The 20,488-nt window shown below is 51.8% G+C and overlaps 1 protein-coding gene across 1 annotated transcript in view; it reads left to right on the forward strand.

The window, feature by feature from the left end:
• The window catches only part of MGAT5B (alpha-1,6-mannosylglycoprotein 6-beta-N-acetylglucosaminyltransferase B), a 69,270-nt gene that overhangs the window by 24,848 nt on the left and 23,934 nt on the right, over positions 1-20,488 (forward strand). The window contains exons 3-8 of the mRNA XM_056505907.1: positions 1,626-1,770; positions 12,542-12,654; positions 13,701-13,774; positions 15,147-15,317; positions 16,007-16,171; positions 16,658-16,827. Of these exons, the coding sequence (XP_056361882.1) occupies positions 1,626-1,770; positions 12,542-12,654; positions 13,701-13,774; positions 15,147-15,317; positions 16,007-16,171; positions 16,658-16,827 (838 nt within the window). The remainder of the gene's footprint in view (positions 1-1,625; positions 1,771-12,541; positions 12,655-13,700; positions 13,775-15,146; positions 15,318-16,006; positions 16,172-16,657; positions 16,828-20,488) is intronic.

Consider the following 20,488-nt stretch of genomic DNA (forward strand, 5'->3'; position numbering starts at 1 on the left):
ACACAATGCCCTGATCCATCCCACTGCCCTGCCTGTGCCAGGGTAGGGGATCCCAAACTCCCTCTGGCACTGCATCTGTTTGGGTCTGTCCCTAAGTCCTGGTAGCCACTTGATAGCCACCCAGTGGCCACCCAGGACATCCAGCAGCCACTCACCTTCCTGGTGCCACCCCCCTGGCTCCTGCTGCTCCCTAAATTAAATATGTGCTGCCTCTTGGAAAGCACATGTGAGTGGAACGGCAGAGATAAGCTAAACGGAGGAGGTTCAGGGGATTATGCACTGATTAAGTTATTACCAACGTGAAATGAGCCGAGCTGAGATGAAACAGCAGCTCTATTTTCTGTTCCCTGGCTCTGGGCTCAGGCTGCCTGTCACTAGATGGCAAATCAAGCTCCTGGATCCCCCTGTGCTTTCCATGTGGCAGCAGGTCAGTGCCATGCAAACCCATAGAAACAGTGTTAAATAGGGCTGGGAACTGGGGGCTTCCCTGTTGGGAGGGGTTTGAGATGCAGCACTTGAGCTATTTCCACTGTGGGGTCACCCACCCCATTGCAGACTTGGGCAGAAAATTTCTTCTTTTCTGTAACAGGAAAATCCAGTGTTGCTGGGAGGATGTTTTGGGGGAAGACCACATCTTTGATTACTATCCCATGTTTTTCTTTAAGCAGGCTGCTGTCAAAGGCAGGATGCTGGGCTAGGTGGAGAGTGAAAAATAGAAGTGCCAAATGAAAGGCTGTTTGGGTGGTGCTTGGGAATAAAGTCAGTTTGCCATAAACCCTCTGGACAGGCTGGATCGGGTGGAAAAGTCAGGAGTTCATGCCTGGTGAGGGGGGTGGTTGAGATAAACCCTGGCTATCCTGAGCTGGAGGAGCCCAGCTGGATTTGGGCAGGGATTTACCCTGCTGGGGCAGGAGGATGGGGCTGTGGGGCAGAGGCAGGGAGGGGACATTTGGGACAGCAAGGCTCTGAGATGGTCCATACAGCGCTGAGCCCACCTGTGGGGCTGGGAGCACAGGAGCACAGGCAGCTCTGGGGCTGGAGATGGGGCAGGGGGTGCCATGGCTGGGGTCTGTCAGTGCCAGCCCTGACTGTGTCTCACTGCTCTGGGTCTGTCAGTGCCAGCCATGGTGTGTATCCCTGCTCTGGGTCTGTCAGTACCACCCATGGATGTTTCTCTGTGTCTCAGTACACCATGGTGTGTATATCCCTGCTCTGTCTCTGTGTCTCAGTACACCCATGGTGTGTATCCCTGCTCTGGGTGTCTCAGTACCAGCCATGGCTGTGTCTCTGGTGTCAGTGCCACCCATGGCTGTGTTTCTGGTGTCTCAGTGCCAGCCATGGTGTGTATCCCTGCTCTGGGTCTGTCAGTACCACCCATGGCTGTGCCTCTGTTTCTCTGAGTGTCTCAGTACCAGCCATGGCTGTGTCTCTGTGTCTCAGTACACCCATGGTGTGTATCCCTGCTCTGGGTGTCTCAGGACACCCATGGTGTGTATCCCTGCTCTGTGTCTCAGTACACCCATGGTGTGCATCCCTGCTCTGGGTCTGTCAGTACCACCCATGGCTGTGTCTCTGGGTGTTTCATTACACCCATGGTGTGCATCCCTGCTCTCTGTGTCCTGCAGTGATGGGTGCACTCGAGTCCCGAGGGCTGCTGCGGAGGATGAGCGACATGCTGGAGATGCTGATGAAGAGGATGGACATCCTGGCCAGGCTGGAGAACAGCACTGACTTCCACAGAGGGGAGGACGCACGATTCCCTCTGGACAGGTCAGTCAGTCATGGAGCAGGGAGCAGAACACCCCAATGTGCTGAGCTGCTCTGTGGGGGTGGTGGGGCCCAACGGGACATGGGGTGGGGGAGATCCTTTTTAATCTCATTTGCCATGTCTGGAACCTTTTATTTTGGGGTTTATGAACTGACTGTGATTTTTAGGATTAGTGGCCACAGCACTATGCTTGCCAGAGTTCAAGAAGCATTTGCACTATGCTCTCAGGCACACTGTGTGATTTTTGGGGCCGTCCTGTGCAGGGCCAGGAGCTGGTCCTTGTGGGTCTCTTCTAACTTGAGATATTCTATTATTCCATGATTTCCTGAAGCAGATAGAAGTGTGGCAGTGTCTGCACTGCTGTGCTGTGGTGCAGCTGAGGTGGGACTTGCTGAGGGCTGGAGCAGCACCTGGTGTGTGGGATGTGCTCCCTGAGCTCAGGACACATGCTCTGTGGAGCTGCTGGTTCTTTGGAATCCAGGCTTAGCCTTGGAGTTGAGCAAGGTTTAAAATGTCCAGAAGGGCATAAAAAGATGCCCTGACTCCCTGTGATGCACATCTCAGCTGGCAGTGTGAGAGATGCCATCAGGCCTTCCTGTTGTGGCACACTGATTCATAAAAAGACATTTCCCTGTGCTCTGGGAGCCTTTAAACATTCCCTGATAATAATTTGAGTGTCAGGCCAAGAGCTGCACAAATGGTAACTGGTGGTGGGGAAGCAGAGATGAGAAACCACAGGGGCAGCACTTGGGACAAACCTGGCAGAGTGGAAAAGATGCCAGTGTGGATTTTGCTCAGGTGGAGCCTCGGGTGACACAGGAGAGGTGCATGGCAGGGATGTGACGTGCAGGGGTCACCCCTGCCCTGCTCTGTGCTGCCAGCACAGGGGCTGTGGTGATGCTGCTGGATCCCACATTCCCACCTCCTGCCACCTCTGTGCTTTCCCTGCTTCCATCAGCATTTCCATCCAGCTCCCTTGCCTTCCTCACGAGCCTCTTTTGTGCCTGTAATGGAAAACAGAGTAAGTGAGCCTGTAATTAAAGGCTGAGCTCTGCCACAGTACCTGCACACCTGAGTTAGAGCTGCACAGCACCGTGGAATGTGTGCTCCTGCCTTTTGTGTAGCATCATTTCCAGCACTGAGAAAATATAATCTGCCTCAGCCATGGTAGGTGCTGGGATTTTGTTGTTGTGAGGCTGGCTGGTACCCAGGTGAATGAGATCAGCAATAATCCAAGAGAGGAGTGGACAGGACTATTACAGCCAGCCACTGGAAGGCACTTGCTCACATTTAACGATTTTCTTGGCCAATCTTGTGTTAAAAGAACCAGTAATTTCAGGTGATGGTTCTTTCTCTACACCAGCAGCCAAGAGATAAACTTTAAAGTGTTTCTGAGGGCTGGCAGCAGTGGCTGCAGGTGGGGATTTGGTGTTTCAGATCTGCTGTGAGTGATGACCAGAGAGGGTGGGAGCTGATGGACCCACATCCAAAGAGCCTCAGAGGGCTGAGATTACAGATGTCTTAATTTTCAGGAACAGAGAGTCAGGGGCAATGGGTTTATCACCTTTTGCTCCTTATAAATCACCCCTAAAGAGAAATCAATTCTCTTCACTTGATTCTGCATCCAAAGCCATGTGTCTCCTCCCCCTGTTCTCACCTGGCCTCTGAAGATCCAGTTCTGGTCACAGGGCAGAGCAGCCACCACGAGGGAGTTTCTTGTGGGTGGGATTTTGCAGTGACAGTCCCTCATGAAGCACTGGCAGCATTTTCCAAACCTGGGAAGCATTTCCTGAGTGCTCCTTCCCTCCCTGCAGCCCTGGGTCTGGCTGAGGGCTGTGGCCACTGGGGATGTGGATGTGTTGGAAGTGCTACAGCTCTTCTGGGTCTCAGCAGGTCTGAGTGGTGCACCTCTGCTGCCTCATCCAGGGTGACCTTTCTTGGCTTGTCCTGGTCCCTGCTGCCCTCTGAGGGTGCATGAGGCAGCTGGAAAGGCACAGAGCTGTCCTGCTCTGAGCAGAGCCCGGCTCTGTGCTGATCCCAAGGCTTTGGGTGCCCTCTGGAGCTGAGCAGAGCATCCCAGGGGAATCCAAAAGCAGCTGGAGTCTGGGTGCTGAGGTCCCTGTCCTTTGGGATTAACACCCTGTGCTGGGGTGGATTGGGCACCTCCACCAGCTGGGGACCCAGCAGTGAGTCCTGAACCCAGAGCAGCCCCACAGACACTGGGGGCTGCTCCAGGATTCCACCAAGGGCTTGTCTCCTTCCCTCCCTGTCTCTGTCTCTTTGATCACCAGTGACCGACTTGAGGCTGTCAGGGAAAGATAAAACAATTAAAGGGTGCTAATTTCAAAGGGATTTTGCTCTTCAAAGCGTCCCTGCTTGGCACGGCTGCTGCCTTCCTGCTCAGCGTGGGCTGTGCGGTTCCAGTTGCCCAAAAGTGGATTAATTCTTGTTTTTACAAAGTGCTCTCCTGCTTTAGGCTGGATCTCCAATGGAATCAGGAGGGCTGGGTTTTGCAGAGCCCCAGCTGAGAGAAAGGAGGGGAAGGCTTTGCTGAGCTTTGTGGAATAACCTGTGAGCACTGTACCACTCCAGCAGAGGCTTGGGGTGGCTTTGCCCCTTGGAAAGTGCAAGGAAAATCTGTATATACAGGGTGGAATTAATGGCCTGCCTTGGAAAGCCTCCCAGCTTCCCAAAATCTAAAATCTTTCTTGCTCCCTAGGGGCTGTCTGATCAAATATTCCACAGGTGCCTCCATTTCTTCCCTTTCATCCCCTTGCAATGCTTTAGATAAAACTCCTGGAAAACCCAAACATCCCACTGTAATTTTCTTCCCCTTAGAAGAGCTGCCCGAAGGTTTTGTGGGATGTCAGGCTGGGATAAGGACACAGGCTGCGCCTGTGAGCCCCAGGTGTTGCTGGATCCCTTCTCCAGCCCTGCCCGTGCTGGGAAGGGAGGGATGGATTAAGGATGGATTAAGGATGGATTCCCTAAGGAGGGCCAGCAACCTGCCAGTCAGCTGCGGGAAAATCAATACTGCTGTTAATTGAATGCAACCCTCGTAAATCATGCGAGGGGAAGGAAATTAGGAGTGCTTATGGAAGCCTCCTGGAGAGCTGTTTACTGGGCAAGGGAAACATTAGTTTGCAGGGGAAGTGTTGATCTGTGAAAAGTGCTTGGGAGGGAGGGGAGGGGGTGTGAAGTGCTGACCCAGCCATAACCCAGCAGGGCTGGGGCTCCTTTCCCAGGAGCTGGGCTGCCCCTGCCCACCTCATCCCGCATTGCTGGGCTCTGCAGCCCTGCCATCCATCCCTGGTCATCCCTCTCCCCCACACGTGGTTGGGCTGCAAAGGGTGTTATTTGCTAACGACTGATTAATCTTCAAGCTTAATTACTGCCAAGGCTCAGTTAATTTCCACACACTTTAAGTATTTGTTCTTGTAATCATTACATGACTCCATATTCCCCCAGTAATTAAAAGTCTCGCAATATGACACTGAATGGATGATGTTCCTGCATCCTGCCAGCCTGGCTCTATTAATTCCTGAATTGTGGCTGGTGCTGGGCTGGCTGCAGTGCAGTCACTGAGTTCTGCTGCGGCCCAGGTGAGCCTGGAGCAGCCTCGGACCCCTCTGTGGTTTTCCTCCCCATCTCCTCTGCAAACAGAGGGGCTCCCCGGGGGCTGCAGCAAGGGGAGGGGCTCAAAGCTGTTCAGAGCAGCCAGGGAGGGCAGACCCATCCTGTGCTCCAGCCTGGGAGTTGTTCTGCTGAGCTGGGCTGTGCTGCAAGAGCAGGGCTGCATCAGGAGGCAGGAGCCTTCCTCCCCAGCACTCACCTTCCTCACAGCCCATCCACCCTGGCAGAGGTGATGGTTGTTTCCTGCCAGCTCCTGGGGATGTCTCCAGCCTGGCCCTGGATGATTTCAGTGCTACTTGCAGGGGATGGGCACTGTAAGGACTCACTGCCAGTCTGGAGTCCCCTCAGGATCAAGGGAGGACATTAAGGGGGAGTTCAGGCCTGGGCAGAGCAGGGAGGTGGCTGTGTGCTGCTGGCAGGTGAGCAGGTCCATCCATGCATCCCACATTTCCAGAAGGGCTGTGGCCTCATGGAAGAGCCCCACAGCCCAGTGGTGCTGGGCAGTGCCAAGGTATGCCCAGGTCACTCACACCTCCCCTCTGCTCAGTTTGCTGAACCCAACTCACCAACAGGCTTTGCCTTCTGGTTATTCTGTTTATTTTAACTTACTTTTTATTTATTGTATTTATCATTTTATGTCCTGCCAAAGCATTGACACACCAGGGGCTCCTTTATTACAGGGCTGGCAAATGAGGCTCATTTTTAGTGAATGAGGGCAAGTGCAGCCACTGGTGTTTTTGTGCCATGGCTGGTTTTGCTTGGGTGGCTGTACAGGGCAGTGATGGGGCAGTGGTGATGTGGGGCTGCCTTTACCCCACAGGGACAATCAGAGCCTGTTAACCTCCATCAGATTCCCTGATTTTGGAGCAGCTGGCAGCAAACAGAGGGATGGACCAGGGGCTTCCCAGCTTGGGGGCATGGACACGATGGAGAAGGGTGTCTGGGGAGGGTGTAGTGCTGGCAGTGGAAACAAAATACCAGATATGCAAAAATAGCCCTGCTAAAATTAAACAGAGCATGACCACCAAACACACAGCTGGCTGAGGAAATGGGGGGCTGAGGAATGGAGCTTTCCCAAGGATTCTGATGAAAACCAAGGTTTTGGTCTCAGTTTTAGGCAGGTCCCTCTTAGTCCAGACTGAGGCTGCAATGCCTTCCCAGCTCACTGAAGGTGGTTTGTTTCTCCCAGCCTGCATCAGGCTACTCAGGCCTGTAGATAAATATATCTGATTTATGCCCCAACAAAGTGGTGATCCCATAACCCTGGTTTTCATGATCCCTTGTGCTCCCATGAATAACCCACAGCTGCCTGGGCCTGTGGCTCAGCCCAGTTCTGCTCTGAGGGTCAGGAGGAAAATGAAGGCTTGGGCTTGAGGCTTCAGCTTAGTGTTCTGCTTGGGTGAGATCTCAAAGCACTTTATAGCATTGATAAAATAATTAATGGTGTTGGTTATACTTTGCTGGCTGTGCTGGTGAGCTACAGGGTTTGGTTGGAAATCTGGTTTTCATCCTTTTTTTCATGAGGTTTATTGCCAGCTCACTGAAATGTCAGTGCCCTCCCCTGGGGTGTGCAGCTTGGGCTTCGGGTTAGCTCAGGGTCTCTTAGAAAAGTATTTGTGTGAGAAATATCACCCACAATCAGCTGAAATGAAAATAAATGGAAGCACTTAAGTTAAATGCTCCTGTATTTATTATGTGATTTATTATGTATTGGTGTTGGAGCAGCTCAATCAGGGCTCTGCCCATGCATCATCTGGTATTTGCTTTAAATGAGTTTCCAAGGAATGCTCCCATCCCAAGCCATGTTCTCTGGGATATTTTCCAGGGTGAATTCCCAGTGAGCACAAACATGGCCAGAGTGAACTCAGCTCTTTATTCAGGTGTTCATGGAGGGGAGACCAAGCTGTTTGCATCACCCTGAGGTGAAAAACATTGGGATGCACAGAGACCCCAGAAATTACACTGGGAGCAAACACTGCCCTCTGATCATTTTAAAAATACTTTAATTTCATTTTAATTTCTCATCCAGTTGACTGTCAGGAGTTGCCTGTGAAGAACAAAGCCATTTCTCAGAGGGATGGTGGCACATCCCTGTCCCTGTGTGATGTCAGGAAAGGCACCAAGGTCTGAGTGAGGGGCAGAGTCCCCAGGCAGCCAGCCCTGTGCCTCAGCCCTTCACCTCTTTCCTCCAGTCTGACTCTAAATTTCTACTGTGCTGATCAAAGCTTTGGGCTTTGGCTCTGCTCCTGGGTCTGAGCCTTTCCCAGGTGGGGCAGGATGTGGAACCCCACAGCACAGACCAGCAGCTCAGTCAGTCCAAGGCTGCTCATCCAAGCCCAGGGGAGCAGCACTGGGGGGATGAGGGTTAAACCCAGGATTACAAGGCAAATAAATGTAAACTGCCCAGCTGAGCCTCCTGAGCAGGGCACTGCCTGGCCACTGCTGCACCTCCTGTGCTGGGGTCGGGGTCAGGGCACTGGGACACAGATTTTAGAGCATCAGCCACCCAATAACCCCCTGTGTCTGTGTCCTGCCCCTCCCACGTGGGCAGCCCTGGCTTCTGGAGTTTTGGATGCAAGTCATCTCAGAGAGGATGTGGAGATACACACAAGGGCATGGATCTCCCCAGAATCGTGTTCCTCCAGCATGGATAAGCTTTACTTGTATTTGTATTCTCTAATGTTAGTGGAGCAAAGTTTTAATTTCTCCATCTTCTTGGACATTTAAATGACTTTTTTAACTTATCCAGCACTTGGATGAGGGCTTTTCCCCACATCCCTGGGACTCCTCAGCTTTCCAGGTGACTCTGGGTGTTTTCCATGGAGGAGGAAGGGAGAGGTGGATGGATGGGGAGAGCAGCCTCAGGGTGACCAGCTGGAGGTGCCCTTGGGGCTCATTTCTCCTGGAGATATCCCAGCTGCTTTAACAGGCAGCACCTCACAAGCTGCAGCAGGAACCAGAAGATCCTTTTCCCTTGGCCATCAGTGCTGCCTGTGGGATTTCAGCTCCCTGTCCTGGAGACTTGAGGGGCTGGATGTGATTTGTGTCCCCAGAGCAGTGAAACAGCAAAAGCTCAGCACCAGCCCTGCTGTTTCTGCTCTGCCTCTTGGGGCAAAAACTTAAAAAAATATTTAAGGAGTCAAATGGCAGCACAGACACTGGATGTGAGCAAGTGGAAATCCTTTGGTAAACTGCTCTGTGCAAATGCTGAATTTGTTGATGTATTATCTTCAGAACATCTGCTTTTCTCCATCTGTATTGGTCTTCCCAAAGCCATGGCTTTCACAAGTTAATAGCAAGAAATATTGGATGAGCAAGCAAATATGTTTAGGGCTTGTATTATGAAGACAACACAGAAAGAGAAAAAGATTCATCTTTTCATAATGCCACTTTTATAAAAGGCAATAAAAATACAGTGGCTTGTAAAGGGATAAACAGGCTGAAACCAAGCTGGTGCTACAGAGCAGGGGACAAGAGCAAAATGAAGGGAACCAAATTAATGCATAAAAAAGTGACAGAAAACCCAACCTCTGGCTATATTCTATGGCAAATGATCTGTCAGTGGGGAAAGATACATCTTAATAGCAGTTTTTGAAAGGAGATGAATACTGTATACAGAGCATTAGAAGGCACAGTGTGATCTGAATCTTAATCAACAGGAGGAAATATAAATCTGAAAATAATAAAGACGAAATCTATATTGATGGTTAGGAGTAAAAATACTGTATTTGCTGTAGTAAACGGTTTTAAGGTCCCAGGGAAAAAATTGTTCTAGAAAAGCTGTGGTAATTTAGTGTAGTTTCAATAGCTGGCACAGTGCCAGCTCATTTTGGTGGCATTTAGCCTGTCACTGTGGAAAAATTTAAATAGCAAGAAGGGAAAAGGCAAAAAGCTGCTCCCTGGGCAGTGGTGGTGCTGGAAAAAAGGAGATTTTTTTTTTTTTACTGGGCTGGCCATCCTGGCTTGGATACAGCCATGTGGTGGGATATTCCTGCTCTCTGAGTTACCAGTGAGCAGAATAAACCACTCAACTTGTCCTTCCTGGTGTCTCCAGTTACTGACAACAAGGCATCAGACTCCTGCCAGCCACACAGAACCTTTTCACGTTGGAGATGCACCTTTAAACACCTTATTTTCTTGTCCTTGCCTGGGTGACAAATCGTTGTGCTGATAGTTGATGTGACTTTTGCTTAACCTGCTTGTCACCTCATTAATGCCTTACACGAAGTTTGCTGCTCCTGTGGTGGCCTTGCTACCCAGCAGACACAAACACTGGGACCTGTCAGCTCTCAGCTGGGAGGGTGGCTCTCCTCAGGAGTGAAATCCCCTGCTCAGAGCCACGAGGGTTTGGAGACAGCCATGCAAGGGTGAGGAGCAGGGGAGATCTCAGCCTGGCTCTGTGTTTCAAGATTTTTCTGCCTTTATCCCTCTCCTTTCATATGCTCCAAGAATCATAGTGGACAATTTCAGTGTCACCTTCCAGTAATCCTCTGTGTTTTGGAGTAAGACTTGTGATGCTCTTGTGATGGCTTGTTTGCAGGACTGGATGTGATGCTCAGAAATACATTTTGCTCTAAGAGCAGTTGTAGCTTCTCAAGAGCTGGGCAAGCTGGCAGAGGCTGGGCCAGCTCCCTCAGCCAGCACTGTGGCTGCCTGCAGGACTCAGGCTGGCTGCAGGGCTGAGCTGGCAGAAAGCCTTTTATTTAGGATAACAATCCTGATTTTTGCTGGAGCATTTTTGTGGCTGCCCAGTGCTCAGCCCTGGCTGAGCTGAGGTCTGGGGATCATCAGTGAGGAGGTGGGGACTGAGGCTGCTGTTGGTTTTTGAGGCTCAGCTGGTTCCTTGGGTGTTTGGGAGCAAGTGAGGATTGGGATGGATTCTGGGAGGAGGCAGAAGGCAGACTGTGAGTTAATCTAAGTGCTCTGAAGGGTGAGAACAGTGCTGCTGTGCCTGTGGTCATCCTCTCTCTTTTCCATGAGTGAAAGAGAAACCTGGGGAGCATCTTCACCAAGCCCACATCCTTTTCCTGTGGAACACAGGAATTTGGGCTCACTTGCTCTAAATTCACTGCATCCATGTGATGTTTCCTCCTAAATGGCCCATCCCAGGTGTTTGCTGAGTGCCTCTGCATCACCTGCAGGGTCTGATGGCTGCTTGCTGGTGGAAGGAGGGTTGCAGAAAGGGGGGTTTGTGAGCTTTCAGAGCAGGACAATTTTATCTCCTCAGAGCCATGCTGACAAGCAGAGCTTATCTCAGGTTGTTTTTGTGCCTGTATTTTCCCAGGGCCTCACGAGCAGCCTGCCTGCTGCAGCAGTTACAGCAGGATACCTGGGGTTTATTCTCTGCAAAGGTTGGAAGTGACTCGGGGGCAATGGTGTCCTCTGCATTTAATTATTATTTCTTAAAAGCCCAAGATCAGTGGCTCCCCGTGGAGATATGCAGCCTGAATATTGATGGTCGTAAACCATGCCAGAAGGAAAAATGTGGGCTGCTCGCTGCTGGCAAATGGACTTTAAATCAACAGCCGAAGCAGTGTCGGTTCATAAAACCAGGATTTTTTTAGCCTTGAGGACAGAGGTACTTTAAATCCCAGCCCTCAGGTTCACTGATCTGCTGGAGAACAAACATAAAACTTCAGCACCAAGGGCCTGACATCAGCACATATTTTTTGTGCCACGGGTATTCAAGGTAGCCCTTTTGGTTTTGCTCACTGCGTGTGACATTCCCTTGTATTGTAACGACCTCAGCGGCAGCAGGAGGGAAAACTTACAACCAAAATGCTGCAGAAGGGGAAATTATTTACTGGGAAAATTTGTTGAGATGTGGTGGCTGTTTGTGGTGGAAGTGATAGGAGAGGTTTTGGAGGAGTGTCCTGGTTTGAAGGACAGGTGTCTGCCAATAGAGACAGGAGCTTCTCTTTGAAATGGAGAATGTAAACCCCCTCCCTCCAAATTATTATAATTTTGAAATTTAGGGGCTCTCAGGCAAAGATAGGGGAATTAGGAATAACAGTTCTTTACTAGGAAAATTAAAATAGAAATGCAGTATTACACAGAACAATCCCAGCCCTGCCAGAGTCAGAATCCAAGCTGACACCCGTCAGTCAGTCAGGGTGTTGGCACAGTCCCATTCAATGGTGGCTGCATCCTCCTGCAGGGGCAGATGTGGTTCAGCTGGAGCAGTGCTCCTGGAGAAGGTGCAGTTTCCTCTGAAGCTCCAGGGATGATGTGCAAAGGTCTGGCTTTCCTCTGGAATCCAGTGGAAAGAAGGTGCCTTGGTGTCCAAAATCTCAGTTTTTATCTGGGTAGGAAAGGCTTGGCTCCTCCCCTGGCTGGAGCATCTCCCAGTGGGATGATGGAATTTTATCAGTCATGCCCTGGGACTCAGTGGCCCAGCAGCAGATGATATCTCCTGGAGCCACATCTAGGGATTTTTGGGACACTGCCAGGGATGATGGTTCCACTGCTTCCCTGGGCAGGCTGTTCCAATGCCTGGCCTCACTTCCAGTGAAAAAATGCTTCCTGATATCCAGTCTAAATCTCCCCAGGTACAACTTGAGGCTGTTTTTTCTTGTCTTGTCACTTGTTCCTTAAGAGAGGAAACTGATCCCCACCGTTGGTGGATGGGCTGGCTCAGGCCATCATGTCCTGTGTGTTTTTCATCACTCTGCTCTGAACCCACAAAGTTCCTCAGCCCTCCTCAGTTTCATCTTCTTTTCTCTGTATTTTTATTCTTTTTCACCCATTTCCCCCCCTCCCCTTAGCACAGCTTCCTGCTGCAAGGCCAATAATCACAGCAGAGGATTTTAAACCACAGCACATTGGAAATAAGAAAAAAACCATTTTTTGCCAGTCTGTTTAATAGCTTCCCCACATAAAATGCACAGGTGGATCCATGTTTAACAGCACACTGCAAAAAAACCAGCAGAGTATGTATAAAATACTGATTTAAACAGGTTTTCAATCAAACCCCTGGAAGGCAGTACCTTCTTTGCCTGTTAAATGCTGCACCAGGCATTCCCATGTTTCATCCTGGAGCTAAGTTCAGCCTGCTGGCAGCTTCCAAGGGCATGGATTTCACTCTGAGTGTCACCACTGGGAGACATCAGGTTCTCAGGGTTAATTTGGTTTCTTTCCCAGGTTCCAGCCAGCAGCTGGGCTGATGGAGAGGATCCAGGCCATAGCTCAGAACGTGTCAGATATTGCAGTAAAGGTGGATCAGATTCTCCGGAACAGCCTCCTCAATGGGAAAGGTGAGTGACCCCGGGGTCCCCACCCAAACCCCCTGTGTGAGTTTTGCTGTGCCCATGGGAAGATCCAACCATGACAAATTTGGTAAAAGTCCCAGAGATGGAGGCTGATCTCGAGGAAACTCGTGCCTGCCAGGGGGATGAGTGGTGACAAGTCTGAATGGAGTAAATGCCAGGGAATTAAATGCAAAATTAAAGGTGAGGAGCAGTGCCAGAACAAGCACCTGGATAGAAAAATTTGATGGTTTGGATCCAGATTCACAGGGGCACCAGGAAAGACATTCCCATCCCCTGTGGCACTGCTGGGAGGGCAGCTGGGCTCTGCAGATGTTTCCCCACAGGCCTGTGTGCTTCTTGGGGTTTAGGCAGAAGATCCTTCCACTGTCTCTTGCATCTCATGCTTTTCAATTATGGGCAGAGGAGGGCTTTGAGGAGGGGTGGTGGCTTTTATTGACCCAACCATGGAGGGGGAAAAGATCCTGATGCCTTTTTAGCCACTTTATGGCTTATTCTGGAACTCAATCTGGGGGCTGAGTCTTCTTCCAGCAGCTCAGCAGGACAGTTTTTATTGCAAGTTTACAGTGTAAAGGCTGTCACACTTCCCTAGGTCCTGCAGCCCCCTAGATCTTGGGGATAGGTGGAACTTGGGGTCTGGACCAGGCAGAGGGCACAGGGAAGTGCTGGAAATGGACCTGCTGAGATTTAGGGAAAGAGAACATTCCCAGCATTGAAGCAGGGTGGTTTCCTCTGTTTCTTCCCTGATTTGGAGGGGATGCTGAAGATGCTTCCCATCTTGATGTCCTGCTCCATCCAGTGGGATGGGGCTGTCTGCCAGCCCAGCTGTGGCACCCATGAACATGCCTGGGGGCTGCCAGCCCCATCCCATCCCATCCCATCCCATCCCATCCCATCCCATCCCATCCCATCCCATCCCATCCCATCCCATCCCATCCCATCCCATCCCATCCCATCCCAATCTCCTCACAGCATTTCTAGCTGCTCCTCTGTCATGCCCCAGCTCTCCCCATGCCCAAATTGTGTCTCTGCAGGGATGGAAGGCAGGAGGGATCAGTGTGAGGTGCCCAGGGACCCCAAGTACCCCGACTGTGCTGGGAAGGTGGAGGTGAGTTGGGTTCCCTGTCTGGGAGAGGGTCTCCAGCTGGGATGGAAGCTGCTGGGAGGGGAAGGGCCCAAAGCAGTGACCCTGGGGGTTAAACTGGGAAGGGCAATGGGAATGGGATGTTTTCCAGAATAAAATGTTTGTTAATATTGGAAAGGTGCAGCCCATTGAAGGAGGAGGAGCAGAGCCAAAGGTGTGCAAAGCAAAGCAGGGCTGTGCTTTGAAGAGAAAACACAAGGGAGGTGTCCAGCCTTCTCTGGCAGCCTTTGCTACAGAAATGGGATTGTTTTTCCCCAATAATACCCTCCCCAAATGCACCTTTAGCTGGAGTGGTGCAAAGCACTGAAGCCACAGAACCAGCTGTGCCTGCAGCCCTCACTGCCTGCATTTGTGTGGTCAGTGCCAGAAGCACAGTGAGGAGCAAGCTCTGTCCCATCATCTCTGAGTGCCTGGAGCACTCCCTGGTGCCTGGGGAATAAGCCCAGCACTGCCCAGAGCAGCACCTCCTTCAGGTGGCCAGGACCTCCATCTCAAATGGGATGTCCTGCCTGACCCAGCCTGCTCTTCACTCAGGAATGCAGCCTGGCACTTGGCCCAGAGCATGATGGCTTTGTCAGGGAGCATATTTACATATTTACATCAGTAATTAAAAGCATTGCCCTTTTCCCTCCTCTTCCCAACCTGCTTCGAGCTCAGGCTTCTGCAGGGCTGAGTCCCCCTGGAAAGATGTTGAAGGGTATAAGAAAATGCTATGAGGGGCTGGATTTTCACTTTCACGGGTGTTAGCCATCCTTTCCTTCCACCATTTGAGTAAATTCAGGATGTAATGCAATTGTGGAGGGCTGTAATCCCATCTCCCCTCCTGGTGATTGCTGTGCTTTACAGATTGGGCACAGCAACCTGTCCCTGAGCAGATTTGTTTTTGTAGTTGAATTAGGAAGAGGCTGGAAAGAGCCTTTGTGGGGGATGATAAATTGCTGCTCTGGTCCCTGGTTATTCTGCTCTGTGTGAAATCATCCCTGAGGATTGCTGGCAGATCTGTCCAGGGGCGATGAGACAGAGCTCCCCAGCAAAGGCAGCCACAATAAACCCTGTGCTGCATCATTTCTTGGGATCAGTGGCTGTGCCCCCAGGGCAGGCTGGAGCCAGTGCTAAAAACCCAAGGAGCATCCAGCAAACCCTCCTGGCTCTTCCTCTGCCCTGCATTCCCTGGAGGCACCGAGTGGGTGAGCATCAGCCCTGTGCACTGTGCAGCCCTTTCCACCCTTCATTTCTACCTGCCAGGCAGAGAAAGGGGATGGAGAGCAGAGGTTTCCCAGAGCAGGGGCAGCTGGCAGGGCTGGCACACCTCCACCTGTTTGTTTGCCCCTTGCAGTGGATGAGGGCCCGCTGGACCTCTGACCCCTGCTACGCGTTTTTCGGGGTGGATGGCACCGAGTGCTCCTTCCTCATCTACCTCAGCGAGGTGGAGTGGTTCTGTCCCCCCCTGCCCTGGAGGAACAGGACAGTGGCCGTGCCCTCCCCGCCACCAAAGCCACAGGCACAGGTAAGGTGGGCCCAGCCTGGCTCCAGGGGTTTTAGGGGGTGGCCTTGGTGTTGAGGCTGCTGGAAATAAACATTCAGTGTCAGCAGGGCTGTGATGCCTCTCGTGGGTTCTCACAGAATCACAGGATGGTTGGGGTTGGGAGGGATCTTTATGGGATCTTTATCTTATCTTGTAGTAGAACAGTTTGTTCCAAGCCCTGCCCGACCTGGCCTTGAATGTTTCAAGGGATGGAGCACCCACCAGCAGCTCTCTGTTTTATCACCCTCACCATGAAAAGTTTCCTCTTTACATCCAGTCTGAGTCAACTCTCTTAGTTTAAAGCCATTGCTCCCTGTCCTGTTGCAACAGGCCTTGCTAAAATTTCTGTCCCTGTCTTGTAAGTATTGAAAGGTTGCAAGAAGATCTCTCTGCAGCCTTCCCTTGTCCAGGCTGGACATGCCCAGCTCCCTACACAGCAGAGATGCTTCATCCCTCTGATCATTTCTGTGCCTCCCTGCACTCATTCCAGCACTGAGTGTAGAGGGATCCCTCTGGGCTTTGGGGCATGAGGTGGAGGAGCTGTGACAGCTCCAGAGGAGCAGGAAGGGCTGGGATAGCCCTGCTGAGATGGACAAACCTCCCCACGGCGCGGGGGCTCCTCTGGCAGCTCTTTCCCCACACCCCCGGTGCAGAGCCTGCTCCTTCCCTAGGCAGCCTTCAGGAGGGACGTGGCTCGCCTGCTGGAGCTGGTTGGCACGGGGAAGGAGTCGCTGAGCTTCATGAAGAAGCGGATCCGGCACCTGGCGCAGCAGTGGCTGCGGGCGGCGCGGCGCCTCGAGCAGAGGCTGGCGGGACGGCAGCGCCTCCAGAAACACGTACGGGCTCTGGGCAGCACAGGGCAGCTGAGCTGGGGCATGGGCACGGCAGCCAGCCGGGCGTTTGGGGAGTGGCAGGTGTTGCTGAGCAATGGGGTTGGATTTTGGAAACGGGTCCTGGTGGTGGAGATGGTGTCCAGCTGCCACTGGAGTCTGGCAGGTCTCCTCTGAGGGTCCTGGCTCTCCTATTGGTGTTTTTGTTGTGCCTTTTCCTGCCCCTGTGTGCTGGGAAATCCAGCTCCAGCCCGAGGTTCAGACTGTGATGGACATGGAGAGCATGAGCCAGGCCCTGGGACACAGAGTGAGAGTCAGAGGGAGCTGCCAAGCTCTGACCATTGGGTCTGTGCTAACTGGACACAGCTCATGTGTCTGACTGAGCTCCCTGAGTAACTACAGCCTGGGGGAATCAGGGACCCTGAGTCATTCTGGGCTGAAGAACCCAAACTGTCCCTTTCCCCAGAGCTGACCCCTCTCCTTTCTCTGCAGATCTTGATCCACATTGGCTTCCTGACAGAGGAGTCAGGGGATGTTTTCAGCCCACGGGTGCTGAAGGGAGGCCCTCTGGGTGAGATGGTGCAGTGGGCTGACATCCTGGCTGCCCTCTTCATGCTGGGACACAGCCTGAGGGTCACAGTCTCCCTGAAGGAGCTGCAGAGGTGGGTGCTGGCTTCATCGAGGTCCTGGGTGGAAGGTCTGACAGGCTGGGGAGGCTCTTTGCCCACCTGCACCTCAGACAGCGCTGGTGCTCGTGGCTAGGAGAGATCCCACCCTTCCACATCCCAGCAAAGTGGGAAGGACTGGTGTGAAGTGGTGGAGCTGGTGTGGACATATCTGGAGCAGGGTCTGCCCTGTGGCTGCAGTGCTGGGTGTGAGCAGAATGGTTCCCTGCTGCCAGCACACAGCATCACCTGTGTCCCCTGACACCTGCCTGGGGCTGGCCATGGAACCCCCTTCCCCAGGGTGCTCCCTGCTGGGCTGGGGGCCCTGTGGCTGCAGGATGCAGGAGTCCTGCAGGTCCCTGGCTCTTCCCACCATGCATGGCTGCACTCTGGGCTGTGCTGGTGCTGTCTGGGCAGTGACTGTGCTCCCTCCCTCCCTCTCCACCAGGCAGCTGGGGTGGCTGCCAATGGAAGCTGCATCCCTTGTCCTCGGTGGCCCCCAAGCTGTCCCTCCTCAGGAGATGCTGGGGGTGACTTGGAGACCTCTGAGGGGATTTACTGATGCTGGAGGCACTTCCCACAGAGGAACTGTAGGGCACAACACAGGGTGAGAGTCTCCAAAAGACCAATATTAGATGGAAAAAGGACAAACTAACAGTGGGGCCTGTTCCTCTCTGCTGATGCTGTTCTGTTGTTACTGGGCTGACACTGCTGCCTTCTGTCACCTTGTAAGTTTTGCTCCCCTCCTCTGAGACATCCCAAGTGGAGGGTGAATACCAGGGAAATTGCAAATTAGATGGGTTATAAATCAAGAAGAGCCTGAAGCTGCCTCGGGGTCTGGGCAGGCTTTGGGAGATGCTAAGCCAGCATGGAAAGGGAGTGAAAAAACCAACAGCTCTGAAGAAAAAACAACAAAAAAAAAACCCAACCCAGCCCCTGCAGCATTCAGAATTAATGAATGGAATTAGCTCCTAACTAATTAACTAAAAAAAAAAATAAAAAAAATCCCGGTTCTAATGCAAGAGGCAGCCTCCCCTCTTAGGGGTGGGAATGACGTGCTAAATAATACCCGTGTACTCAAGGATGAAAGGAGTTAATGGCTGGGAGGGTTGTGTTGGTGTTGGTGTTGTTGTGTGGTTCTTGTTTGTGTTTTTTAAACACGAACCTCCCGTGGTTGTTTGGGGAGGGGAAGGAGCTGTTCTGTCTCACGGGGTGGTTCTGCAGTTCCCCTCTGTGAGTGACTCTGGCGAGTGTTTTGCTGTGTCCCTGCCGTGTTTTGCCTTTGCCAGAAGCCTGGGAGCTCCCACGTCACTTGGCAGTGATGAGAGCTCCTCTTCTGACCTGGGTTTGGATGTGTCCCTTGGGATGCCTGGTGCTCTGTGTCCCAAAAACTGTCCCACCTCCCCAGCACCTGTGTGTGCCTGGCTCTGGGGATGCTTTAACCGCTGGTCACCCACCCCAAGTGCAGGCAGGAGCAGGGGATGTCCCCCCTCTGTCCCCTTGGCTGGTCAGCACTGGCACCTTGGTGCAGCCCAGCGAGAGAAGGGTTAATGTGGTGTCATGGAGGGCAGAGGTTCTGTGCCTGGGGAGGAATGAGTGGTGACAGTGTCAGGAAAATTAATCCACAAGCACCAGAGGTTTATGTCCAAAAAGGAGACAGAGGAGTCCTTTTTGCTTTACTCAAAAAAAGGGAGAGGCCATGGGGCATCCCCTGGGATCTCTGATTTTTGGAGGGCACAGCCTCCTTTTATCCCCATTTCCCTCTCTCTTTCCCCATGGGCTGAGGTACTTGAGAGGCACAGACTTCCCAAACACTTGACACCTGAGATTCCCCTTTAATGTACAACCCTTCCTTTTAATTTTTAACTCTTATAGAATTCATGGTTTTCCCCCATTGCTTCTTTCATCTTCCAATATCCAGTTTCATTTATCAGCAAACCTGCAGTTTGTTTGTAAAGGCAAATATCTTTTCCCCTTCATCAATCAGTGGAATCCTTCCCATTGTTTCTTTTATCTCTCAGTGCTAGTCTTACTTACCAGCAGATCCACAGCTCCTGTGTAAAGACAAATCCAACATTCCTCTCACCAGCAATCCTGGTCCTTGCCTGCAGATCTCTGACATCCCTGGGCTGGTGCTTCTAAGAGTTCTGGGAAAAGCCTGACCAGGAGTGAGTGGGAGGCTTAGCAGAACACGTGTAATTAGTCCTGAGGTGTTCTAAGAGTTAATTTGGGCTCTTCCTTAGAGCCTGGAGTGGGTTTTACCTGTAGCCACAGCTTTGGGCAGGGGGTGCAGAGAGCCAGGGATGCACAAAGGGCTGGAGCTGGGCTGAGAGATGCAGCAAACCAAATCCCTGTCCCTGGGGCAGGGGCAGCCCAGGCACTCTGATCCCTTATCCCTCCTGCCCCCTGCACCCTCCCGAAGCAGCAAAGATTGCACCTCTGTAAACTGGGCATGGATTTGTCCCCTCCCATTCTGAGTGTCTCTTGCTGACCTTGCAGCAGGACAGGCAGCAGTGCTGGGGTGGGTTTGGGGATATTTTGCTCCAGCAGTGTGAAACGTTGAATCCATCCTTGTGTATTTTTCTTTGGCAGCCCCAGCTCTTTCCATGGCTGGGAGATGTAGCTGCTCCCACCCAGCAAAGCCTCCACTGGAGCCCATAAATTATTCAGCACAAGTTAACCTCTCTCCTGATTTGGTTTTTCTTTTTTTTTATTACTTTTTTGTCTCTTCAAATTTCTGAGCTGATTTTTCTGTGTGTATTGATCATTGGCAAGGGATCACTGGAAGATTTGCCTGCATCCACTTCAGCCAGTGGTTATCTGAGAGCTGTTCATGATTAGCATCTGTATTGATTGCAATGCAGCAGTGCCTGGATTTGGTCTGGATTGGGTCAGGATTGCTGAGGATCAGGAAAATGAAGGAGAAGTAAGGCCCTGGTTTAAAAAGCTGTTGATGGAGGGCTGGGGGTGAAAACATGTTGGGATGTGCCTGTGTGTGCTGTGCCCAGCAGAGAGGGGCAGGGGTGTCAAATGGTTCTTGCTCTGGTTTAGGGACCAGTGCTCATCTGGAACAAAGATAAGGAGCTCAGGGAACCTGCAGGCCAGGCTCCATCCCCCCTGTCCAAACATCCCTGTGAGGTCTGAGATCTCAGCCCTGGTTTATTATTAGCCAGTTTATCCGGGTTATCTTTTACCCACTACAGGCTCTAAAGATCTGTCAATTCCACTGCTGAGTCCTACCAGGGGCTATTTTTTCTCCTGTAGTTGAGCTAAGTGCAGGTGTTTGCTCTCCTTTGAACTCTCTGTGAATTTTTGAGCTGCTTGTGGTGCCTCTGGAGAGACAAGGGGTGAAACACGGGGTTATCTGTTCCCTTCCAACCCAAACTATTCCGTGTTTCTGTGTGCATCTTCCCTGGGGGAAAATGAATCCCTGAGCTGGAACAGGGAGTCAGGAGCTGTTTTCTCACTGAGATTTGTGCTGGGTGGGCAGCCAGCAGCATTTTGAGCCTTGTCTTGAAGCAGGGAGGGAAGAAACATCCAAAATCTGAACCTGATTATTGCTGAAGACCCCTGGTGCTGTGTTGGTAGCCCAAAAGCTTCCAGGGAGGTGACAATCCAGGCCAGTGTTGGTGTTGTTGCTTGCTAGGGGAGGAGTGGG

Source organism: Oenanthe melanoleuca, chromosome 18 (assembly GCF_029582105.1).
Source record: "Oenanthe melanoleuca isolate GR-GAL-2019-014 chromosome 18, OMel1.0, whole genome shotgun sequence".
In the NCBI taxonomy this organism is placed as follows: Eukaryota; Metazoa; Chordata; class Aves; order Passeriformes; family Muscicapidae; genus Oenanthe; species Oenanthe melanoleuca.